Source organism: Poeciliopsis prolifica, unplaced genomic scaffold (assembly GCF_027474105.1).
Source record: "Poeciliopsis prolifica strain line A6 unplaced genomic scaffold, Auburn_PproV2 SCAFFOLD063, whole genome shotgun sequence".
Lineage (NCBI taxonomy): Eukaryota > Metazoa > Chordata > Actinopteri > Cyprinodontiformes > Poeciliidae > Poeciliopsis > Poeciliopsis prolifica.
Window position 1 is genome coordinate 555,440 of NW_026562438.1, and position 21,207 is coordinate 576,646.

Genomic DNA, 21,207 nt, shown 5'->3' on the forward strand with positions numbered 1-21,207 from the left:
TTGGGAATATTTATGATCATGCAGAAGAATGAATAGAGTCTGGAAATTTGATGCATGTTTGATTTTTGTGTGCAGTTAGAACTTAAAATGTGTCTGAAAATGGAGTAAAGATTGTGGTTCTGCTGGGTTTTATTTCTAGATATTTTATTATTTTCATGTAGAAACGCTGCTTTGTGATGTTTTATTAAATTTTTCTTTCATTATATTTTAATGCTGACAGTTTGAATGTCAAATCATCCAGAAAGTAGGAAAAGTATTTGAAATAGAAATGAGTCTGAGCTAAAATGAGCATTTGTGGGTCAGAAACGGATCATTTAGTTTAGCTGAACCCATCAGTACTTTTAGTTTCCCTGAAGTAGATTTTTACCAGACGGATTAAAAGACGTTAATATTCTAACAAAAGAAACCGGAGCCTTGATGTAGCTACAGATAATGCATAAATGTTTTATTGTTTCATGAAAAAGATTCTGTACAGATTGTTTTACAAAAAGTCATTCTTAAATGTGACCTTTTTTAAAAAAATGGATAAACAATCATTAAACAGTTAATAACAGGTGCTATCAAACAAAACTACTTACAAACTGAATGGAAATGTTAACTGAATGCATACACTGTTGAGTCCAACCCGTGGTTCTGGTTCTGAGCGGGGAAGTGTGACAATGCCTCGTAGGAAAATGGACCGTCACTGGTTCTGGTTGAGACGGGTCAGCTCAGGTTCAGCACTCGGGTTCCCCTCCGGATCGTCCCGTCCGTCATCAGTAGTACGAGCTGAGGTGGGAGTGCGCGGCCGGGTGTCGGGTCATGGCCGACCCGGGGTAGATGGGGCTGCTGGCCGAGTTCCAGTACGGCGACGGGGAGCCGAAAAAGTTCCCGGGGGAGACGGACATGGGAGCGGGATGTCCGCCCATGAAGTTCATTTTGGGCTGGTGGCTGTGGTACTGCTGGACGTAAGACATCTCAGTCTGGTACTTGACGAGGCCACCGTCCGCCCCGTGGTTCTGGTGCGCCTGCGAGATTCCCTGGAAGTCGAACTTGTATGCGTAGCGCTTGCCGTGGACCTTGGTCATGATGTTCTTGTCGTAGTAGTAGCGCAGGGCGCGGCTCAGCTTGTCGTAGTTCATGTTGGGCTTGCTCTTGCGCTCGCCCCAGCGCTTGGCCACCTCGTCCGGGTCGGTCATCTTGAACTCGCCGTTGGTGCCCTCCCAGGTGATGATGGCGGCGTTGTTGCTGTCGGACAGCAGCTCCAGCAGGAACTGCCACAGCTGGATCTGACCGGAGCCTGGCGGGAGACACGGAGCGTTAGGCCAGGGCGGGACGACGGCGGTTCGGACCAAAACACTCAAAATGTCTGAACTCCAAGTCAAAACTTACAGGAGAAACGTCTGATTTTCTGAGCTAGTAAAGCAAAAAAATGTTCAAATGTCAAAGTTGACACGACGAACTTGGAAAATCTGTTTGATTTAATAAAAAAGACACTAATATCTAAATTTGAGTTTTTTTTCTGGCAAACGTTCAACTTTGTTCAAAGTATTTTTTCTAGAAATCTCAAACTTTCTGTTTAACTTTTCAAGCTCAGAAAGAGTTTTTCTCTGTGGTTTTTCTCACATTGTCGACTTTTAGAGCTCAAGGAATTTGCTTGTTCTAGAATTTCTGAGATTAATATAAACTGAGTTTTTGGTGAAACTCCTTTTATCCTAATATCTACTATGGCCCTAATAAGCTGCCGAACAGGTTTATTCCTTCTCTTCATCTTAAGCCTTAAACAGACGAGCAGCCACCTCAGACGGCTCTATGAGGTCAGAGGTCATTCATTTCACCAAATGTGACCTTTTCACTGTGAGGCTTGGAGGAGCAGCAGGAAGCTGGGGCAGAAACCTACCCACAGGCCTGTGAGCGCTGGGGTCAGGCAGCTTGTACGGACTTTGTTTGCCTGTTCGGTTCTTGGTTGAGCTCAGGACTTGGCCTTCTGTGAGGAAACAGAAGGGCAAACGGTCACTTTGCTGAGACGGACGCCAAGTTTGGAGTCCGGCTGAATAGTCGGAGGTTTGTGAAGGAGTGAAATGACCTGGAAGTGTCTAAACAGCCTCGATAAGAGCTGCACGGCTTCTATACATGTGGAGGAAATGAGCTTCAATGCTTCCTAGATCATCTGAGGAAATGGCGGACCGTCTTTCACGGATGAAACTTTGAAGGAGATTATGGTCTGACTGAAAGCAGTCGCGCTCCTGTGGATTGTAAATTTTCTCCTAGAAAAAGGTCAAAGGTTGAGGAGAACGTGACGGGATTGGAAGTTTGACTATTCAGCCGGATGCTTGGTCTTAACTCTGCCAGCCCTTTTCTTGCTTGTTTTGAAGTAATTCAGCCAAAGCAGACAGTGTAAAGGCCTCATTGGTTTCATGTCAGTGTTTTGTGTTTGCTGCTTTGGGAGCCGTACCTGGATTGGCCAGCCGGCTGCTGATCGGCCCCAACGTCTGATACGGGTCTGCAGAAAAGAAAGCAAAGGATTTGAAACATTTTTACTTCATTATTTCTTCAGGTTTCACAAAGTTCTCATTCTGGATCTGATAAAATCAGAAAACCTGGTTACCATTTGGTGTTGTTTTTTGTGGCCATATCAAAATTAATTTGTTTTGCGAAACTGCAATGGAAACTGTTTTTGCGTCATGAGTCACATGGTCAGCAGCCAGATGTTGACGCCATGAAGACAGGAAGTAGCAGCAGGAGGAGGTTTATCACATGAACAAACTTATTCATGTGTGATTTGAATTTATTTGATGTAGTGGGACATGAACACACCGTTGCACAGACCATCAACTCTCACCAAGTTGATGGTCTGTGAGATTTTTTAGGATCTCCTGAAATCAAGGAGAACCATCTTACAACAACCTGGGCTTTTTGTAACTTTGTGTTTCCGTCAAAGCCACCGGGGCTTCAGTGGAGCCAGAACCTGTTTGTACCTTGGATGATTCTGGCCGTTGGATCCGTCACCCTGCTGTTGTGGTCGATCGGAGAACCTGGAAACCGAAGATGGATGTGTTGCATATGAAGCTGTTCGACCATCCGCTGCAAAACGTTTTATGCAAACGTGGTTGTGTTCATGGGTGAGTGAACGTCACACGGCCGGCCCCGCTGCCTACCTTTGGGCACCGCGGGCGTCATGGTGTTGGTCGGCCAGCTGTTCCTGCGGCTGATCTCATCAAAACTGCTCTCTGCAGCAACACAAAGAGGGAAAAATGGACGAACTGCATGTTGGTGCCAAACGTGTTTGAAGTGAAGCCGGCTCTGCTGGGGAAGGAAGCAACCGGAGACCGACCCGATAAGAGCAGAGCTCTGAAGATGACCCAGACGCTCTTCTTGGGTGAGCCTGCTTTTGTTTCGGGCCACCAGCAGATGAAATGGATTGTGTCCCAGGAGCAGGACCCATACCCCCCATTTCCTGTGACGGCGCAGCTGTTTCCTGTCTGAAACTGGCTGTTGAGTTTTGGACTCGTCACAGTTTTTGTCAACAGCAGTTTGTGCCGTGCAAAGAAGCCCTTCAGCCCTTCGATACCGTGTTAACATGTTTCTGAAACTCAACACGTTATTCTTAGATCCCTAAATCAATCAAGAAAGTTCCTTACAGCTTTTCTCTGCGTTTTATTTCACACTACACCGCGTGACTCACAGGAAATGGTGGCAGTTGTGAAATGCAGAAAGATCTTTGCATGAATTTGAATTGTGCAAAGTTCGAAGTGACTCCTTTCCCTTGAAGGGAAGTTCTTCTAACCCGTCCAGCAGATAGACAGCCTGACATAGCCGTTCTGCAGCTCATCCTGCAGAACATCCACATCATTAACACTCCATCTACCCGTTTAAATAAAGATGTTGGTGGATCTCTGTGGCCTTTGAGTCGTATTTAACTGAGCCGTACGTTTCCAGGATGTTACTCATTCTGCTCAAACGTGTGAAACTCGGCGCCGTTGGCGCGCGTTCAGCCGAAGCTGCTGGCTGAAGTTTTCCTCCGTACCTGGCAGGTAAATGTTAAAACACTGAATCAGTGTTTGGGTGAAGCTGACCACAGACCGTCTTCCTCCATCTCACCCCAACCGAAGCCTCTGCTAACCTCAACCTGTGCATCAGGAACCATTCTGTGGTCTCCGCCTTCTTCCTCCCTGCCAGCTTCTCCATTAATATTTGTCTTCTGTGAAGGTCCAAACCCAACTTTCACCAGCGTTTGACTCCAGGAGCTTTAATTATTCAGTTCCTCCATTTCCTGCTTCGTTTTCTCACTAAGCGTCAGAGTTTTGATTTGTGAACATTAGAGATGAAACAAAACCTCCAAATCACCTCAATCAGTCCGTCAAACAGGATTGGACTCAATAATTCAGCATGAAGTCAGATTTCCCTTCAGAGGTTTGGAGTAAATCTGAACCTCCTAGATAAACCGAACATGAGCTGCTTCCCTCAAGACAAGACAAAATAAATGAATTGAAGCGCAGACACTTTTCAGACTGTTATGGAACTAAAAATTTCCACAGGACATTTTTTGTCTTGAAATTGTTTTAGTGTTGAATTAAAACAAAGTTTAGTAATTTGACTGTTTAAAAAGAAAATAAAAATATGAACTTCAGATCTTGGAGAAACCTGGAAGCCAGTAATAGTCAGAAGAATCCTGGCTGATGGTTCTGGTTCTGCCCCAAACGGGTTTCTATAAAAAATGTTCTTCAAACTAAAGTCTGAATTCAAAGTGACATAAAGATGCTTAAAATCAGAGATTTTCTGTCCCAAACACTGAGAAATGAGAAGTAGAAAAGTTCTCATATTGAAAGACTAAACTGATTTTCCGCAGCTTTAGTTGGTTTCTTGCTGCCAACATGCAGGTAGAAATGTAAACAATATCAAACATAAATACTGTCGAGGCTGAATACCTGGGGCCAAACACCCATCATGCAACTGAGGGAAAAATTTGCTTGCACTCCAAAAATTGACCAAAGGATTTTTTATTTTTGTTTTTTTAGGTAAATGATGTCACAATGTTTGAACTCTTTTAGAAATGGGAGGAGTCGAGTTCCTCAGAAGCTAATATAAAAGGCTGCATTTTGATTTTCGTGTGATGTAAGTGGAAATCTCACCTGCTTTCACTTGCAGCCTGGGCTGTGGAGGCTGCGGTGGAGGCGTGTTGTTGGTGGGCGTTGTGGAGTACGAGAACGTGGGGCTACCTGAGGCGACACATGAAGCAGAAAACTGAAGTTTTTCCTGCTCCAAACGTCTGAATCCAGAAATGAGCCGTAAGTTTGCAGCCTCAGCTGGAGTTACTTCTTGAAAAGAGGCTGAAGTGCAACTGCTGCAGTGATTTGCAGAAGCTGGATCAGCTGCATCGATGGAAACATGATAGTCATGCAGCAAAAGTCACATTCATCATGAACCTGCATGTTCACCAGGCTGAGGAGTCGACAACCACAAATGTCGTTTCCAGTGCAGCAGTTCACAGCTTCATGCATCTGAAAACGTTCTGCTGCAAACATCTTCACACTGCCGCATGTGAGAATGTTCAGTTTGATTTCTACCACTTATCAAACTATTTTAATTATGATGTGCAAGAAAAATCTTTGTTTTTTTGCTGAATTAAAGGTTAATCTTAGTTTTCTAACCCTGAAGAATGCTCCAATAAAGACTCAGCTGATTTTCAGCTTCATCTCTGAATAATGAAGTGAAGCAGAGCAGGACTGTGGGCGGAGCGGGTCTTACTCTGCCGGAGGTAATTGAGGTGAGACAGCAGGATGTCTGCGTTGTAGGCCGACGTCAGCCGCATCATGTCGTCTTTGGTCATCTTGCACAGCGCCTTGCCGTCCAGCGCCTGGAAGAGCGAGACGTCCACCTCTTCCAGGACATACTCCTTGATGGCCCAGTCCAACCACTGCCGCACGTGGTCCTGGGTCCAAACCTCAGGGTCTGCAGAGCAGGAGGAGGAAGAGCTGCATGAATAATTTGAATTATCATAAAGTACCGAATAGAAACAGGAGCAGCAGAGATTTTCTACCAATAAGATGCAAGCTAATCATGCTAATTCATGATCATTCGTTTGTATTTTGAGACACGTTGACATCAGTAAAGTGAAGCAAAAGGTGGAGTCATGCAGAGATGCTGAGCGGCAGCATGAATGCTGAATAACAGTGGAAAACCCTGATGCTTGTGATTCTGATTATGATGATGAGATGTGAAAACAAAAGACTCCGGCCTTGACATGCTTAGACCTGCAATATTTTATCAGTTCAAACATAAACATACCTTAATATGCATCAACATCTAGTCTTTATCTCTAAGTAAAATGAATGGTGCACCTGTAAGTGCAGCCAATGTTACAGATTCATTGACGTCACATTTAAGGATTTCAGCTGAACAAGCTGCACTGAGTTCTGACCGATGATAACAGGAAAGAATTTCAAATGGCTGCAGGATGTGAAAACGGTCTGGAGTCATTTCTCGACATCGTGGGTTGAACTGCAGGTCCGGTTGATCAGGTGTGATCCCATCAGAGCTCAGCGTCACGATCCACAGGGGAGAAATATTAAAACAATGGCCAAGATCTGCATGGCTGAATGCAGAAAGAATATTTATAGATTCAAAGTGAGTCATCTGTAAATCCAAGAACACTGTGGGAAACACGGTGGTGGCAGCATCATGATGTGGGACAGAAAACTTAATTCTTTACCGAGTCAGAATCCTGATCCAACATCAAACTGGATTAAATGGAAACAGGATTGAGATTAATTTGATTATGTAATAAAGATGTAGACACATTCCACTTGTAAAGGCACAATTTCTGATATTTTTACAATTTTTTAAAAGTATATGTTTATGCACATGAACTTTATAATTGTCATTATTCTTTATAAAACACTTCATTTTACTTTTAAAAGTTCAAATAAACTATTTTAGTCACAAAATGTTGGTAAAAAAAATTGGATAAAAAATGTACCCCAATAGTTATCAAAATAATTTTCATATCAAAGGTAATCTGAGTAAACGGATTAATTTCTATTAAGAGAAACACAGAACTCCAAACCATGAAAACTAAATCATCCTTCTGTTAATCATAACTGTGATTAACTCTGATTTTTGTAAATCAGTTTAATTTTACTGAGGCCTGATTAAAAGGTTAAAATATTCCATCTGAGCGGTTTGGGTTTAGGTGCTCTTACTTTTCACATACAGCCTGATTGGTTTAGTTTATTAAATGAAACCATCATTTATTAATCAACTTTTTTATTGATTTATGTTTCCTTCAGCATTTCAGTGACCAAAAAGCAAAACTAGAAAAAGTCTGTCTGAGGGTGTGAATACTTTTTCACCAAAATGTGACAGAATTTTACAATTGAGTATGAATGAAGACACGATGAATGTTATCTGCATGTTGACTCATTACATCTGCTGTGGATTATCATGAGGAATGTTTGAGTTTTTCTGCCAGTAGAACTTGAACTGGACCAGTGGAATGTTTCCAGTGTGATTCAGGACGCGGTTTCCAGAAGCGAACAATGCGGCCGTCATGTGAACGACCTGTGGAGCTGGACGGCGGCTCGAGGGGCGCCACGCCCTGGGCAGCTGATTGTTTCGCTCAACACATGCAGCCTGACGCAACATCCGGCCATTATGGAGCAGAAAGACGCGGCTGGTGACTCAGTCTGAGGCAGGACAGCGCGACCCGCAGCGAAACTACAGACAGCAAATGACTAACGGGTTTTAAAAGCTGGAATGAATCAGAGATATTCCTACAAAGAAAACTGGAAATGCATCTGAAAACTTCCAGAATTTATACCAACTTTTCTCCATATTTATGCTTTTTATTTCAATCTGATTTTATAGTTTAATGTCTGCTGCTAAAGCTACAAGCTGGTTGTGTTTCTCACTTTAACAACAACTGAACCACAATAACAAAAACTGACACATTTAAGGAAGTGAGGATTTAAACTGCAGGTTTTCACTAAAATACAGAAACAAGCTTGAAAAACTCGACTAAATCTGGACTGAAGGTTTTCTGGCTGATGACAGCACACCAGGCAGCTCTGGCTGATGACATCACACCTGGCGGCTCTGGCTGATGACATCACACCGGAGGCTCCGCTCTGACCCGCTGTAACTTCTTATGTTTGACTCTTAGTTTTAGTTTATTCATTTCAAATTCTAATTTAATTTTAAACGAGATAGGCAGACATAAAAACTTATTTTGTCCTTTCATTTCTACATTACATTTTATATTATTTGTTTAAAAAACAAAAAAGAAGATACTCTGAGTTTCAGGTGTTAAGAAAAGTAGAAATGTGATGGAAAACGGTGAGGAGTAAAGATGGAGGCCGTCAGACGTTTTTAGGTCATGTGACCTGAGCCTGTTGTGATGTCATCAGAAGCAGAAGTTTTACAATAAAATGCAAAACCAAATGAAGATGATTTGTGGGAAACAAACCCTCACACACTTCTCCTGTTTGAGCTTTTTTAAATTTTCCTGTGTTTAAGCAGGTAAACCCACTGACATCCAGATCTCATTTGATCCCATTTGATCTAATTTGATCTCATTTGATCCCATTTGATCCCATTTGATCTAATTTGATCTCATTTGATCCCATTTGATCCCATTTGATCTCATTTGATCTCATTTGATCCCATTTGATCCCATTTGATCTCATTTGATCCCATTTGATCCCATTTGATCTCATTTGATCTCATTTCATCCCATTTGATCCCATTTGATCTCATTAGATCTCATTCGTTTGTTTTTCACCAGCAGCCTCCGGATCTCTGCCGGGCTGGAACCGTCTGACAACACCAAGCGGTTCTGACTGGGCCTCCAGTTCCCATGGATGGCTGACCCACCAGCACCACTGCAAGAAGGACATCTAGAGCCTCAGTGCCTCAGTTAAGGTCAGAGGTCATGATTCAACAGTCAGAGAGAGCGGTTAGCTTCAGGGGCCAAAAACTTTTGGCCCCATCATTATCATGATGATAATTTAAGAAATACTTTTTGGTTTACTGTCAGAAAAAGAGCGGATCAATGACTAAGCCTGTCACAATAATTAATAATCAATAATGAAGAAATCAATCACATGATCATTTGAAAGAAACACATTAATTTCCATTTACATAATTTATCATTTTCTGTTTCTACCAAAAACTGGATGATAAAAATCTTCAGTTTGAAGTCAACAAAGACTTTTATTTTGAAGGTCAGTTTTTTACATTAATTTGATTTGATGTTTCTGTTGTTTTGGCTTTTGACTTATTTAAAATGTCTTCCTGCTCCCATATTAACGCTTATTGATCTTTGATGATTATTACGTCACCATAGTGAAAATGGTCTCACATCATTAATATCGTTAATCTCAATAAATACTGAAAGATTCAAAACTTATGTGACAGCTGTGACTTTCATAAAACCTTATGATGTATTAAGAAGCATCAGATGCAGCTTATTTATATTTATTTCTTTACGGAACAGAGACGTGAAGCTAAAGTCGCACGGGCCGCCGCTGATTCAGTCGCCAGCGGTTGGGAAACGGCGCTGTGACCCCGGGGGGCGGCGGGCCTCACCTGCCGGGACGATGACCCTCTTCTCCTCGGTGGGGTTGCTGCTGGGCGGGGTGCCGGTCTGCGGGCTGACCCGCGGCTCCGGGTACGACGCCTGGTACGGCAGCGGCGCCCCGTCGCTGCTCATGTGGCGGGACCGTTTGGTGACGCTGCAGTCCACCGGAGACCCGCGGCTGAAACACACCCGGTTCCCATCATTACTGCAGGTGTTTGATCTGAGCTCATTAAACCCGGAGGGGGGAAAACTGCGGCTGCTAATCTCTGGCTGCAGAGAAGATTTGCAATATTAGTGCATTTCCTCTTGCAGTGTTTTATCTGTTGGTGACAGGAGATAAAATTAGCTTCTATCTGAACTCAACGTTTCCACAGAGCGAGTGACCGACACAAAATGACTTCAACCACACGAACAAGTTTTATTTTTAGCCACCAAATTTCACCACCAGCAGTTTTTTCCTTTCCTTTGTCAACAGGTAAAAACTCCACATCCTTAGTTTTAGTCATATTCTAATGACAATAATCTTTATTGATCAGTTATCATTAATTTGCTTCCAAAGAAGCGCAGAGACATGAACTCTCTATCTGACAGTTAGATATGAGAGCTGAGTCAGTTTTTTGCTTCACAGGAAGTTTGATGTTCATGTTGCAGGAAAAGCAGCTTAAAGCTGCAGACAGAAACATTGCAGCCATTTTAGTTCCATATTGATCCATACAGCCAGATCACATTTCACTGAGATTAAACCGAGACAATTTATGAAAATAAAGAGATTTAATTCTCAACCATTTACTATTCAACATGCTAGTTTAGTATCAAATGCATCCAGTTTTATTTGTAAATTGTTGCCATGGCAGCAGCAGGCCGTTAGTAATGACTTCCTCTGACAGCCATAATGTGAATTCCTGCAGCTCAGGTTAAAAACAGAACAAAGAAACAATCGGATCCGTTTGGATCCTGAACAGTAAACAAGGAATTTGTGTCTGGAAAAACCCGGGTGTCCGCCATCCGGGAACCCGCCCCCCCGCCGCCGGCCCTCTGCGCGGCCCTGGCCTGACTCACCTGGTCCCGTTGACGTGCTCGGATCTCTTGCCGGGGTTCTGCGCCGCCCACTCCGACTCGGCGGGCTCGGGGCTCGGCTTGGAGGCCTGGCTGAAGCCGCCAGGTGACGTCATCTCGCTCTTCATGTGCATGGCGGGCGCCGCCGAGAAGTTCGGCTCGAATATGGGCTGATCTTCAGTCACCACAGAAAGCGCTTCCTGTCCAACACAGAACCGGAACACGGTCAGAACCGGAACAAGATCCATGAGGCCCAGTTTGGTCCAACAGGGTTGGTTTTTATTTTGAGATCAGATTTTCTCTGGGAATTTAGATAAAAATGAGAAAATCATCTTAATGTGGTTTACTAAGTTTTCAACAGAATACATTTTAAATTTGAATCCATGACATTTTTACTTTATAAAATGAATTTTATAAAGTTTTTCTCGCTAACTAAAGATGCTAAAATATGAATTTACTTCTAAACAATTCAAACATTTGTGGGGAATAATTTGAGTAGAGATGGATTCAGGGTCCAGTCAGGGAACCAGATTCAGTAAGGGAACCGGGTCCAGTAAGGGAACCGGGTCCAGTCAGGGAACCGGGTCCAGTCAGGGAACCGGGTCCAGTCAGGGAACCGGGTCCAGTATGGCGCAGCTCTGCCATGTCCTTCCCCTTGTGCCTGTTCTCTGTCTCACTTCGTGTAGCATAGGAGGAGCAGCTTGTGAGTAAAAACGCTGGACCCGCTTCCCGTTATTCACATGAACAGATTCTGGTTCTTCTGTTTTCCTCATTAGGGTTCAGTAACACAAACATCCCACAATAGCTAACGGCTAATCGGCTACAAGCTCTTTGGGCTTTTAAACAGAAATGTCATAATAATTTTTAATGATCTAAAAACATTTGACTTATTACTGTGAGTAATAAGTTAAATCATTTGAAGCCTTTAATATTTAGATATTTGACCTGAGTGTGAAAAGACTGGAGATGATTTGGTTTCTGTGCTGCAGGCTAACTGTTAGCTTTAGCCTCCAGAAACGGCTCATCTGTGTTTATTTTGCTTTTTGAACTCAGAATTTCCTTTCAACATACAAATATTCTAAAATGTTGATCAATAAACACGACTTCCAGACCGGATTCAGGAGAAAATTAAGTGAAATGCGTCATTTTTACGGGTTTGGGTGTTTCATTGAAACTTGGACTGGACCGTGACTTCTGACTGATAAAAACATGAAGTTTAAAATGGTCCAGGAAGCGTTGCTGGGTGTTTAGGGTTAGCCGCCGACCCGGCCTGGGCTCAGTTTGGACCCAACAGGTCCAAACTCTGTTGGGTTTATCCAAGTAAAGGAACTGGACCTTTTTATTCCAGTTCTGTTTCTCAGTACATTATAAATTGACCAAAACCTTAGAAAGGTCATGAACCCTGGGAAACTATCTGAGGTTTGGGCTTTTCTGCATAAAATAAGAAATAAATCATAAAACCTTTTTCTGTTTCTTGTTGGGTTTTGAAAGCTTGTACTGTTATCGCCATGGAAACTCTCTCTGGCAGGTTGCAGGAAATGATGAAAATCAAACTTTGATGAATAAATGAAGTTATTTTCATCTTTAAAATCGGACGTTTTTAGACTTTATCTTTTCTTTTGCTTGAATGAATATTTAAAAACTGCCGAAGTTTCTTTCGACCGGAGTGACTCTGTGGTTCTGATCAGCGCCGACCCGGACCGGGTGGGTTAGCTTTCACACCCTGACCAGAACTGAGCCACTGTCTGGCGATGCAGACGGAGGTTCTGGTTCTGACTGGTCCAGTTGCTGCAGCAGAACCACATGTCTTTCCTGTGATCCTCCACCTGCGTTTTAATGTCAGTTTCTTCAGACAAACACAGTAAAAGGTTCTGGGTTCTGCAGCTGCCTCCCAGTCCAAACACTGCCAGATTAACTGAGATTACAGGGATTAATCTGGATTCTGTTTGACTGATTTGGACCTCAGATGGCTCCTGGTACAGATTTGGAAGACCGGACAGAAAATGGTGTTATGTTCAGGTCCGCTCTGAGCTGGACGGAGTTAAAACCTGTCGGCTTCGTTTCCTCTGAACGATGGAAGGAGACTCTGCTGAACCGCTGCAGGTTTTCAAGCTTCTAAGAAAAACTCTGAGCAGCGACGTGAGAAGCTTGGTGCTCAGAAATAGTGTGAAAGCAGCCAGCAGGTTTTCTAATCTCATGTGTCATCAGTAACCTTAACCACACTTTTATTTAGTCGTTAGGATCGAGGGTTGCTGCAGGGGGAGGGTGAAGCTCAGGGCGGAGTCTAATTCAGATTTAACTCCGTCTTCCTGTGTTCCTCTACAAACCGCCCTGAGATGGCACTTCCATCCAGCGACCCGTTCTTCTTCTCTGCTCCTCAGATGGAGGCGGTGGGGGCTGGGGGTGGGGGTGTTTGTTTAGAGGAGCCCAGCATTGTCTTCAGGCCTTGTACGTCAGCGCTGAGCTCTTTCAGTGGCCTGCAGGAAGCCGGGCCGCCATGTGCACAGGAACCTTTTGGCACAGGCCAAGGGAGAGGAAATGGAGGGGAGGGGCACAATGTACGAATGTGGGTCATTTTAAAGCTGCAAAACAACTCTGAAAAAAGTTGGGGGGAGAGGGCTCATTGGACAGAAAGGAGAGCTGGGCCCGTTTGAAGTGCCGCCATGGCATTGTTCTCTCTTTGTGTTGTTGTGTTTTTAGCTCAGTTGCTGCCTGAACACTGGAAACCACAACTTACTGCCTGGCAGCAGCCGTTCAGGCGGCAGCCGTTCAGGCGGCTCTGCAGCGCTGCAGTGTGTGTGATCTGCTGCAGCCTGCAGAATCAGGAGCTTCACGTTCACATTCAGCTTCAGATGAGTTGGTGATGCAGTAACTCGGTCTGTGAGGCTCCGCCCCCTGCAGGTTGACCAGGCAGCACCTGCTGCAGGCCTCAAACATCCTGCAGAGCCCTGATAACATGTTTCACGTTTCTGTATCAACGTATTGGAGCTCAGCGAGGCCTGAAAGATGACTTCTTTGTTCAGAGGCAGCAGAACCAACATGGCCGGGTTCATGAGCTTCAACTTCTAGAACCTTAAGATCCATTTAACCCAGAAAAATCCAGAGCTGCTCAAATAAAAGCTACAAAGGCTTTTAACTTGGCTGAACCAAACCCCCGCTCCTAAACACACACACACACACACACATACACACCCACACACACACAGATACACACACACACATACACACACACACACAGAGACACACACAGATACACACACACAGACACACACACACACAGACACACACACACACACCTACACACACACACACACACCTACACACACACACACACACACACACACACACACACACACACAGTCTCACACACACACACACAGTCACACACACACACACACACAGTCTCACACACACACACACACAGTCACACACACACACACACAGACACACACACACACACAACTACACACACACAAAAGCTGCACCAGAAATGCGTTTATTTAATTTAATTTAATTTTTTAGCAGATCTCAGAGTGAAAACTAAAGACTCCATGACCTAAAAGCGACACAAACTGATGGATCTGAAAGCGTCACACACACAGTCTCACACACACACACACACAGTCACACACACAGTCACACCACACACACACACACACACACACACACACACACACAGTCTCACACACACACGCACACAGTCACACACACACACACAGTCTCACACACACACACACACAGTCAACACACACACACACCGACACACACACACACACACAACTACACACACACAGTCACACACACAGTCTCACACACACACACACACAGTCACACCACACACCACACACAACACACACACACAGTCACACACACACACACACAGTCACACACACACACACACACAGTCTCACACACACACACACAGACACACACACACACACACTACACACACACAGTCACACACACAGTCTCACACACACACACACACAGTCACACACACACACACACACACACACACACACACCACACACACACACACAGTCACACACACACACACACAGACACACACACACACACACAACTACACACACACAGTCACACACACAGATACACACACACAGACACACACACACACATACACACACACACACAGACACACACACAGATACACACACACAGACACACACACACACAGACACACACACACACACACCTACACACACACACACACACACCTACACACACACACAGTCACACACACACACACTCACACACACAAACTACACACACACAGTCACACACACAGATACACACACAGACACACACACACACAGAGACACACACACACACACAGACACACACACAGACACACACACACACAGACACACACACACACAGAGACACACACACAGACACACACACACAGACACACACACACACACACACACACACACACACACACACACACCCAGACACACAAACACACACACACACCTACACACACACACACACCTACACACACACACCCCCACACACACAACTACACACCCACACACACACAACTACACACACACACACAGCTAAGGCTGATCTGTGATTCGTTGCATCAGAACGGTCAGACGTGTAATTTTTGTGCAACAATTCTTCAAATGCAAACTGGAGCATCATTTATATAATATTTAATATTAGAACATTTTTCAACATTACAAAATAAAAATGGAAATCTGTCAACATTTTCATCTCTGAACCATCTAAAGGTTTAGTCTGAATGTTTTTCCATGTCTGGATGTTTCAGGGTTGATCAAACTTTTTATGATGTTTTGATTAAATTAAAATCATCTCAAAGTTTTTCAAGTTTTCAAACTGCTTGAATTTTTCCTCATTTCTTCACAACAAACTTGAGCGATTTTACCAGACGAGCACAAAGTGGAGTAGAAGGAAAATGATTCATAGACGTCATGAATCTGAAAGTGTGGCATGCTCTCCAGAGTGGACAATTTACAGAACCGCCTGGTCCGATCTTTTCTTCAGAACCTCAGGCAGACTGGATGGAGAGCTGAACATCTCTCCTCAGATCCTCAGTGGTGATTAGGTCTGGGCTTTGAGTAGGCCAGTCTGTAGCTCTGGTTTTCCTCCAGGACTGAACTGTCCCACAGCATGATGCTGCCACCGCCATGAGGAGGGATATGCCGTGTTGAGGTTCGGTTATAAACCAAACTTCTGGCCTAACATCCTTAACGGTTCGGGTCTGCAGGGTTGCCTGACCCGCTGCTGGTTCTGTAATGTTCCAGCAAACAGAAACTTTTCTCTGTAACGTGACAAATGCAGCGAAAGTTCAAGGAGCGAGAATCAGTCAGAGATTCTGCTAAACTTTCATCTTCGATTAAAAAACTGACCTTGAAAGTTTCACTGGCCAGTAAACAGGAATCTGAGTGACTCCATTCATGTTCCTGTTACAGGTGAATAAAAATCAACTGCTGCTCCAGGGGAAGATGTGTGTGTGGATACACACACGTTTACTCAACACAACAAGAAACGACTGAAGAGTTAAAAGTTTTTGGTAACAAAGCAACACAAGTAACAGAGTAACTGATGGAAACATCAATTATTTAATATTTCCAAATGACATCATCAGATGGACCAAAATATAAAGTTATATGGAGATTTGAAATGAAGATGGAGATGAAAATAATTCATATAGATTACATATTTATAAAGTAACAGAATCAGGCAAATAAAAAAATCCAAATTCAATTCTTTCAATATAAAGTTTATAAACTTTAACAAAACCTGCAGGTTTGTTCTTCCTCCAGTGAACAAAACTAATGATGCTTAATAAAGTTATTCAATAAAAGTAAAAAGTACTTAGTTCCTCTAAAACTGACTGAGCTGCAGTTTCCAGCTGACCGGTGATAATCGGTGATAATCGGTGATAATCGGTAATAATCGGTGATAATCATGATAATCGGTAATAATCGGTGATAATCGTGATAATCGGTCAGCCTTCCCCTGCCTGCAGCCTCTTCTTCTCTCTGCAGAAGTGAAACTTTGGCCTGAAGTCCTGATAAAACTGGTTGTGACTCCAGAGCAGTGAAGCCTGAGGAGTTTATGGAGTTGAGCCGTTTTGCTCTGCAGGGTGAAGAGGAATCAGGTTTGCGCCTTCATGCGTCTCTGCGTCTTTCTGCACACTGATACAAATATACCAAACTGTGGCCTGACCGCCGATGCCACAACTGACTTCCTGTTCAATGTGTTTTAGGCTGTTGCTCGGTGACACAAAAACAACTTTATAAAAAACAACATGACCCTGTTGAGGCAGAAACTGATGTCCTAAAAATTCTCTGCGCTGCAGCGCGACACGTTTCACCTGCTGCAGCTCGACACGTTTCACCTGCTGCAGCTCGACACGTTTCACCTGCTGCAGCACAAACACCGAGTCCTGCGTGGAAACACGGAGCCAACATGGCTGCGCTGCCAGCGGCGCTGCAGGTTGCATCATGCATGTCGCCCAAAGCAGCAGCGGCTGCAGCAGCATCGGCAGCAGCTGCAGCAGGAGCCGCGGCTGCAGCCAGTCTTAGTGATCTTTAGGATTAAGAAGCAGAAAGAAGCAACAACGCAGCTAACAGTTTTAAAGCATAATTATTATATTCCTGGAAATATGTATTTATTTTAATTGCCCAGGTCGTTCATGACAATAATTTATTTAATCAGACTCACCTGGTTAAATAAAATATATATAAAAAAATAAAAACATTTTCCAAAACTTCTCTTTGTCGTCAGGATTTAGTTTTCAATTATGTTCCAGTTTATTTAAAATCATATACTTTCCTTATTTTATTCCGATAATCTACTAAAAAATTTGTTTTGAATAATTGAATCTATAAAATTTAGTACAAATTTTACTATAAATGTATGAATTTATTTTATTTAATTGTCAGAAAAGAGAAAAGAACAATTTGATATTTTTAAACTTAAAAATATTTATGGCAAGACAGATATAATAATAATAATAATAATAATAATAATAATAATAATAATAATTAATAATAATAATAATAATAATAATAATAATAATAATAATAATAATAATAGAAAGTTTCACCTTCTGAAAGTGTTACCTCTCATTTCTTTTTTGTAAATAAATAAATTTCTGCATTAAAAGGTGCAGCAGCTCCAGCAGCTGCTGCAGCTGCTGCTGCTGCAGCTCTGGATGTTCAAGTGAAGAAGGAAGGACTTCCTCCAGGAGCTCAGCTTGTGGTTCAGTTTTTCTTCTTGCATAAAAACCGCTTTCAGATCCATCAGTTTGTGTCGCTTTTAGGTCATGGAGTCTTTAGTTTTTCACTCTGAGATCTGCTAAAAAATTAAATTAAATTAAATAAACGCATTTCTGGTGCAGCTTTTTTCAGACACAATTAGTGAAAATGTTTTAGATCAACTGGAGGTTCTGGATTTGGTTTTTATTTCAGAAAATCTAAATTATTTGAGGATTTTTTTCTCTTTCCGAAGCTAAAAGTTTGATCTCCTGGTTCTGAAATCCTCATTTGGATTCTTAAAATGTAGATTTCAAATGTTTGAACTCATTTGTTCCTGTTGTGATTAAAGCTGAATTTATTGAGCAAATGGAGGCAGCAGGCCGCGGAGGGAGTTGTGTAAAGGCGCAGCCCTGCATGGCGCAGAAAGCAGAAGTAAAAGTCGCAGAGCTGAGTGTGCAAAAGGCCTGAGCGGCAGCGCGGCTCGCTGCGGGCTTTTCTCTGCGCGGCCCGGTTCGGTTCGTCCACCGACTCTTTCTGCGCGGCCTTTGTTGCCTTTCTGATTTTTTTAACGGTGAATAAATGTGTGTGTGTGTGTGTGTGTGTGTGTTCTCGGGTCCAGGGTGCGGAAATGTGTGCGGAAAGTCTGAGGTTTGAGACAGGAAGCCTGCAGAGTTCAGATAACGACACCTGACAGGCTCCAGTTTGCTGCCATAAATTCTTCTTAAAATAAACCCGCAAACACAATAAGAATAATCATCTGGAAAATAATAATCAGCCAACATTCCCGCAGCCGCAGCAGAAAGTAGGAACAAGTTCAAATGAAACGAAGTTCAATCACACGCTGTTAAATCCAACCGAACCCAGAAATGGGTCAGAACCTTTTAGTTTGTAGGAAAGAAAACACGAAACGAGACAAATATTAGTTCCTCAATCTGAGGGATTATTTTGTAGAGAAACTTTCATTTTCTGATTTTACATGAAAATATTACAAAGGATTTTAGTTCAAGCCGATAAAATCATCTCCAAATAATACAAAATAAATTAGTGATGTAGTTTTAAATAAACAGTTTACATTTTATTTATCAAGACTGAAATATAAACATCATTTCCATCTGCTGTGAATATTTTAGCTGAAACTCAAACTGATATATTTCAGATGAACTTCTACATTTTTCACTTTTTCTCCTTATTGCGCAATAAGCAGCTTTGAGTTTAAAATAGATCAAATCATTTTGGACCCGCAGCGCAGAGCGCGTGGAGCCGCGTGGAGCCGCGGGGCCGGAGGACAGGTGGACCCGACAGGTACGAGCTGACAAATACCAGTTATCTGCTGGGAGCGGACCCCCCACCCCGCTCCGGTTCGGTCCATGGCGCCTTCAGGGACACCTGCTCTGCGCGCATCTGGCGCGGCCCTTCAGGGGCCCGTTTTCCGTTAAGTGCAAAAACAAAATAATAAGTGAAAAAAGCTGAGTGAAATTCACGCTCCGTGTTTCTGAAAGTGGCTCCGTGGACGGCGAACACGCAGAACCCAGAAGACAGAAAGAGAGAGAGAAAAACGTGCAAACTTGAGCAGATTCCGCTTTTTACGCGCGCGCAGCCGGCCACCAATTAGTGTTTTTATCTGAGTGTAAAGATGCAGCGGTTAGTTGTGTTATTATAGAGCCGACATACAACCACGAACGGGAAGGAAGAGGAACTTTTGTAGCAGAAGGAAAGAGTGGGGAGCCTCTCTCACTGCGCAGTTGCTGCGGCCGCCCGCCGCCTGCAGCGGCTCCGGCGGCGCCTCTTACCTTTATGGAGCAGTCCATGTCGGCAGCAGCGGCAGCAGCCTCCAGCCCTCTGGCATTTAGTCGGTTTGTGGAGAAACTTGGAGCCAATTCAGCCTCTGACCTCCGTTCACTTCATGCAGCCTTGCATTGCCTCTGTGGCGCAAACCATTGCACTCAGTTTCTGCTGCGCGCTCTAACCGGATGACAGCTCGTTTTTTTCTCGCTCTCTCTCTCGCCCTCTAAAATTGGGAAGTGAAGTCACTGTGAACCTCCTGCTCACAAAGAACAACAACAACAGCAGCAGCAGCAGCAGCAGCTTTTAACCCGAACTGGATCTTTATTCAGCTTTCTGGGGAAATAATGTTGGACCTGCGCCAGTAAAACGCGTTTCAATGAAACTTTATTATTTATCTAATAAATGTCGATGCAAACGTGGAGCAGCTTAAAGAGGCTTGTAGAGTCTAAGGAAGTGAAAATGTTCAGTGAATGTCATCAGCAGGATGATTATTAAATATAAGCCCTTAAATCTCCTTCCATCATGTGCTCACATTGTTTTCATTCATTAAATTCCCCTATGAACACATGAACACAGAATTCATGCTTCAACCTGAAACTTATAAAATTCATGAAAAAATAATAATCAATGTATAAAGACTTTCTGCTTTTTATGAAGCTCTGGTTTAACTCTGGTTAAAACAATGAAGCTGTGAACAATTATATTTTTGCTGCAGCATCTCAGCTTTGACTTTGTCTGTTTTAATGCATCTGAGCTCCAGGTTCATCTACAAATGAAGCAAAAATTTCAATAAAACAAGTTCTGCATAAACAACAACAATAAAAGTTGCCGTTAGACACAGACGGGTAAAAAAGGACAGACTTCCTCAAGCTGGAACCAAATATGTGGTCAGAGTTTCTTCTTGCACAAACCGCCAGTTTTAGGTCACCGTGTCATTTTCTCACCTAGGACGCGAAAACAGAGGAACTGTTCAAATGACTCTCAGATCACACGTTCTATAATTAACCAATAAACGATCAATTCTGATTATTTCACTGAGTTTTAATGACAGAGACCAGAACAGAAGAACAGAACCTGTGAGACGAATCATCTGCGAGCTGATCATGTTTCCTTCATGTTTCCTTCATGTTTCCTTCATGTTTCCTTCATGTTTCCTTCAAGTTTCCTTCATGTTTCCTTCATGTTTCCTTCAAGTTTCCTTCATGTTTCCTTCAAGTTTCCTTCATGTTTCCTTCAAGTTTCCTTCATGTTTCCTCCATGTTTCCTTCATGTTTCCTCCATGTTTCCTTCATGTTTCCTTTGTGTTTCCTTCATGTTTCCTCCATGTTTCCTTCATGTTTCCTTCATGTTTCCTTCATGTTTCCTTTGTCTTTCCTTCATGTTTCCTTCATGTTTCCTTCATTTTTCCTTTGTGTTTCCTTTGTCTTTCCTTCATGTTTCCTTTGTGTTTCCTTCATGTTTCCTTCATGTTTCCTTTGTGTTTCCTTCATGTTTCCTTTGTTTCCTTTGTCTTTCCTTCATGTTTCCTTTGTGTTTCCTTCATGTTTCCTTCATGTT

At 43.1% G+C, this 21,207-nt stretch overlaps 1 protein-coding gene across 3 annotated transcripts; it reads right to left on the minus strand.

The window, feature by feature from the left end:
- Positions 1-519: 519 nt before the first annotated feature.
- On the minus strand, positions 520-19,826 carry LOC129351027 (retroviral integration site protein Fli-1 homolog). Of its 3 annotated transcripts, none has more exons than XM_055019791.1 (10): positions 19,656-19,826; positions 10,616-10,812; positions 9,565-9,734; positions 5,728-5,931; positions 5,112-5,198; positions 3,138-3,209; positions 2,958-3,014; positions 2,435-2,482; positions 1,880-1,966; positions 520-1,279 (listed from the first exon to the last, which is right to left on the minus strand). In XM_055019791.1, exons 1-10 carry the CDS (start codon positions 19,671-19,673, stop codon positions 756-758), a joined length of 1,464 nt encoding a protein of 487 aa, XP_054875766.1. In that variant the 5' UTR covers positions 19,674-19,826; the 3' UTR covers positions 520-755. The 3 variants fall into 3 exon arrangements, with proteins under 3 accessions (XP_054875766.1, XP_054875767.1, XP_054875768.1); XM_055019792.1 differs by lacking the exon at positions 19,656-19,826 and adding an exon at positions 19,186-19,418; XM_055019793.1 differs by lacking the exon at positions 1,880-1,966.
- Between the last annotated feature and the right edge of the window lie 1,381 nt (positions 19,827-21,207).

Bases quoted from the DNA above. Each gene is read 5' to 3' on its own strand.
- LOC129351027 (XM_055019791.1), bottom strand. The intron at 9,735-10,615 runs GTGAGTCAGGCC...GGTGTGTTTCAG, and splicing joins GAGCACGTCAACGGGACCAG to CCGCGGGTCTCCGGTGGACT. The intron at 1,967-2,434 runs GTACGGCTCCCA...GTTTCCTCACAG, and splicing joins CAGCCGGCTGGCCAATCCAG to AAGGCCAAGTCCTGAGCTCA.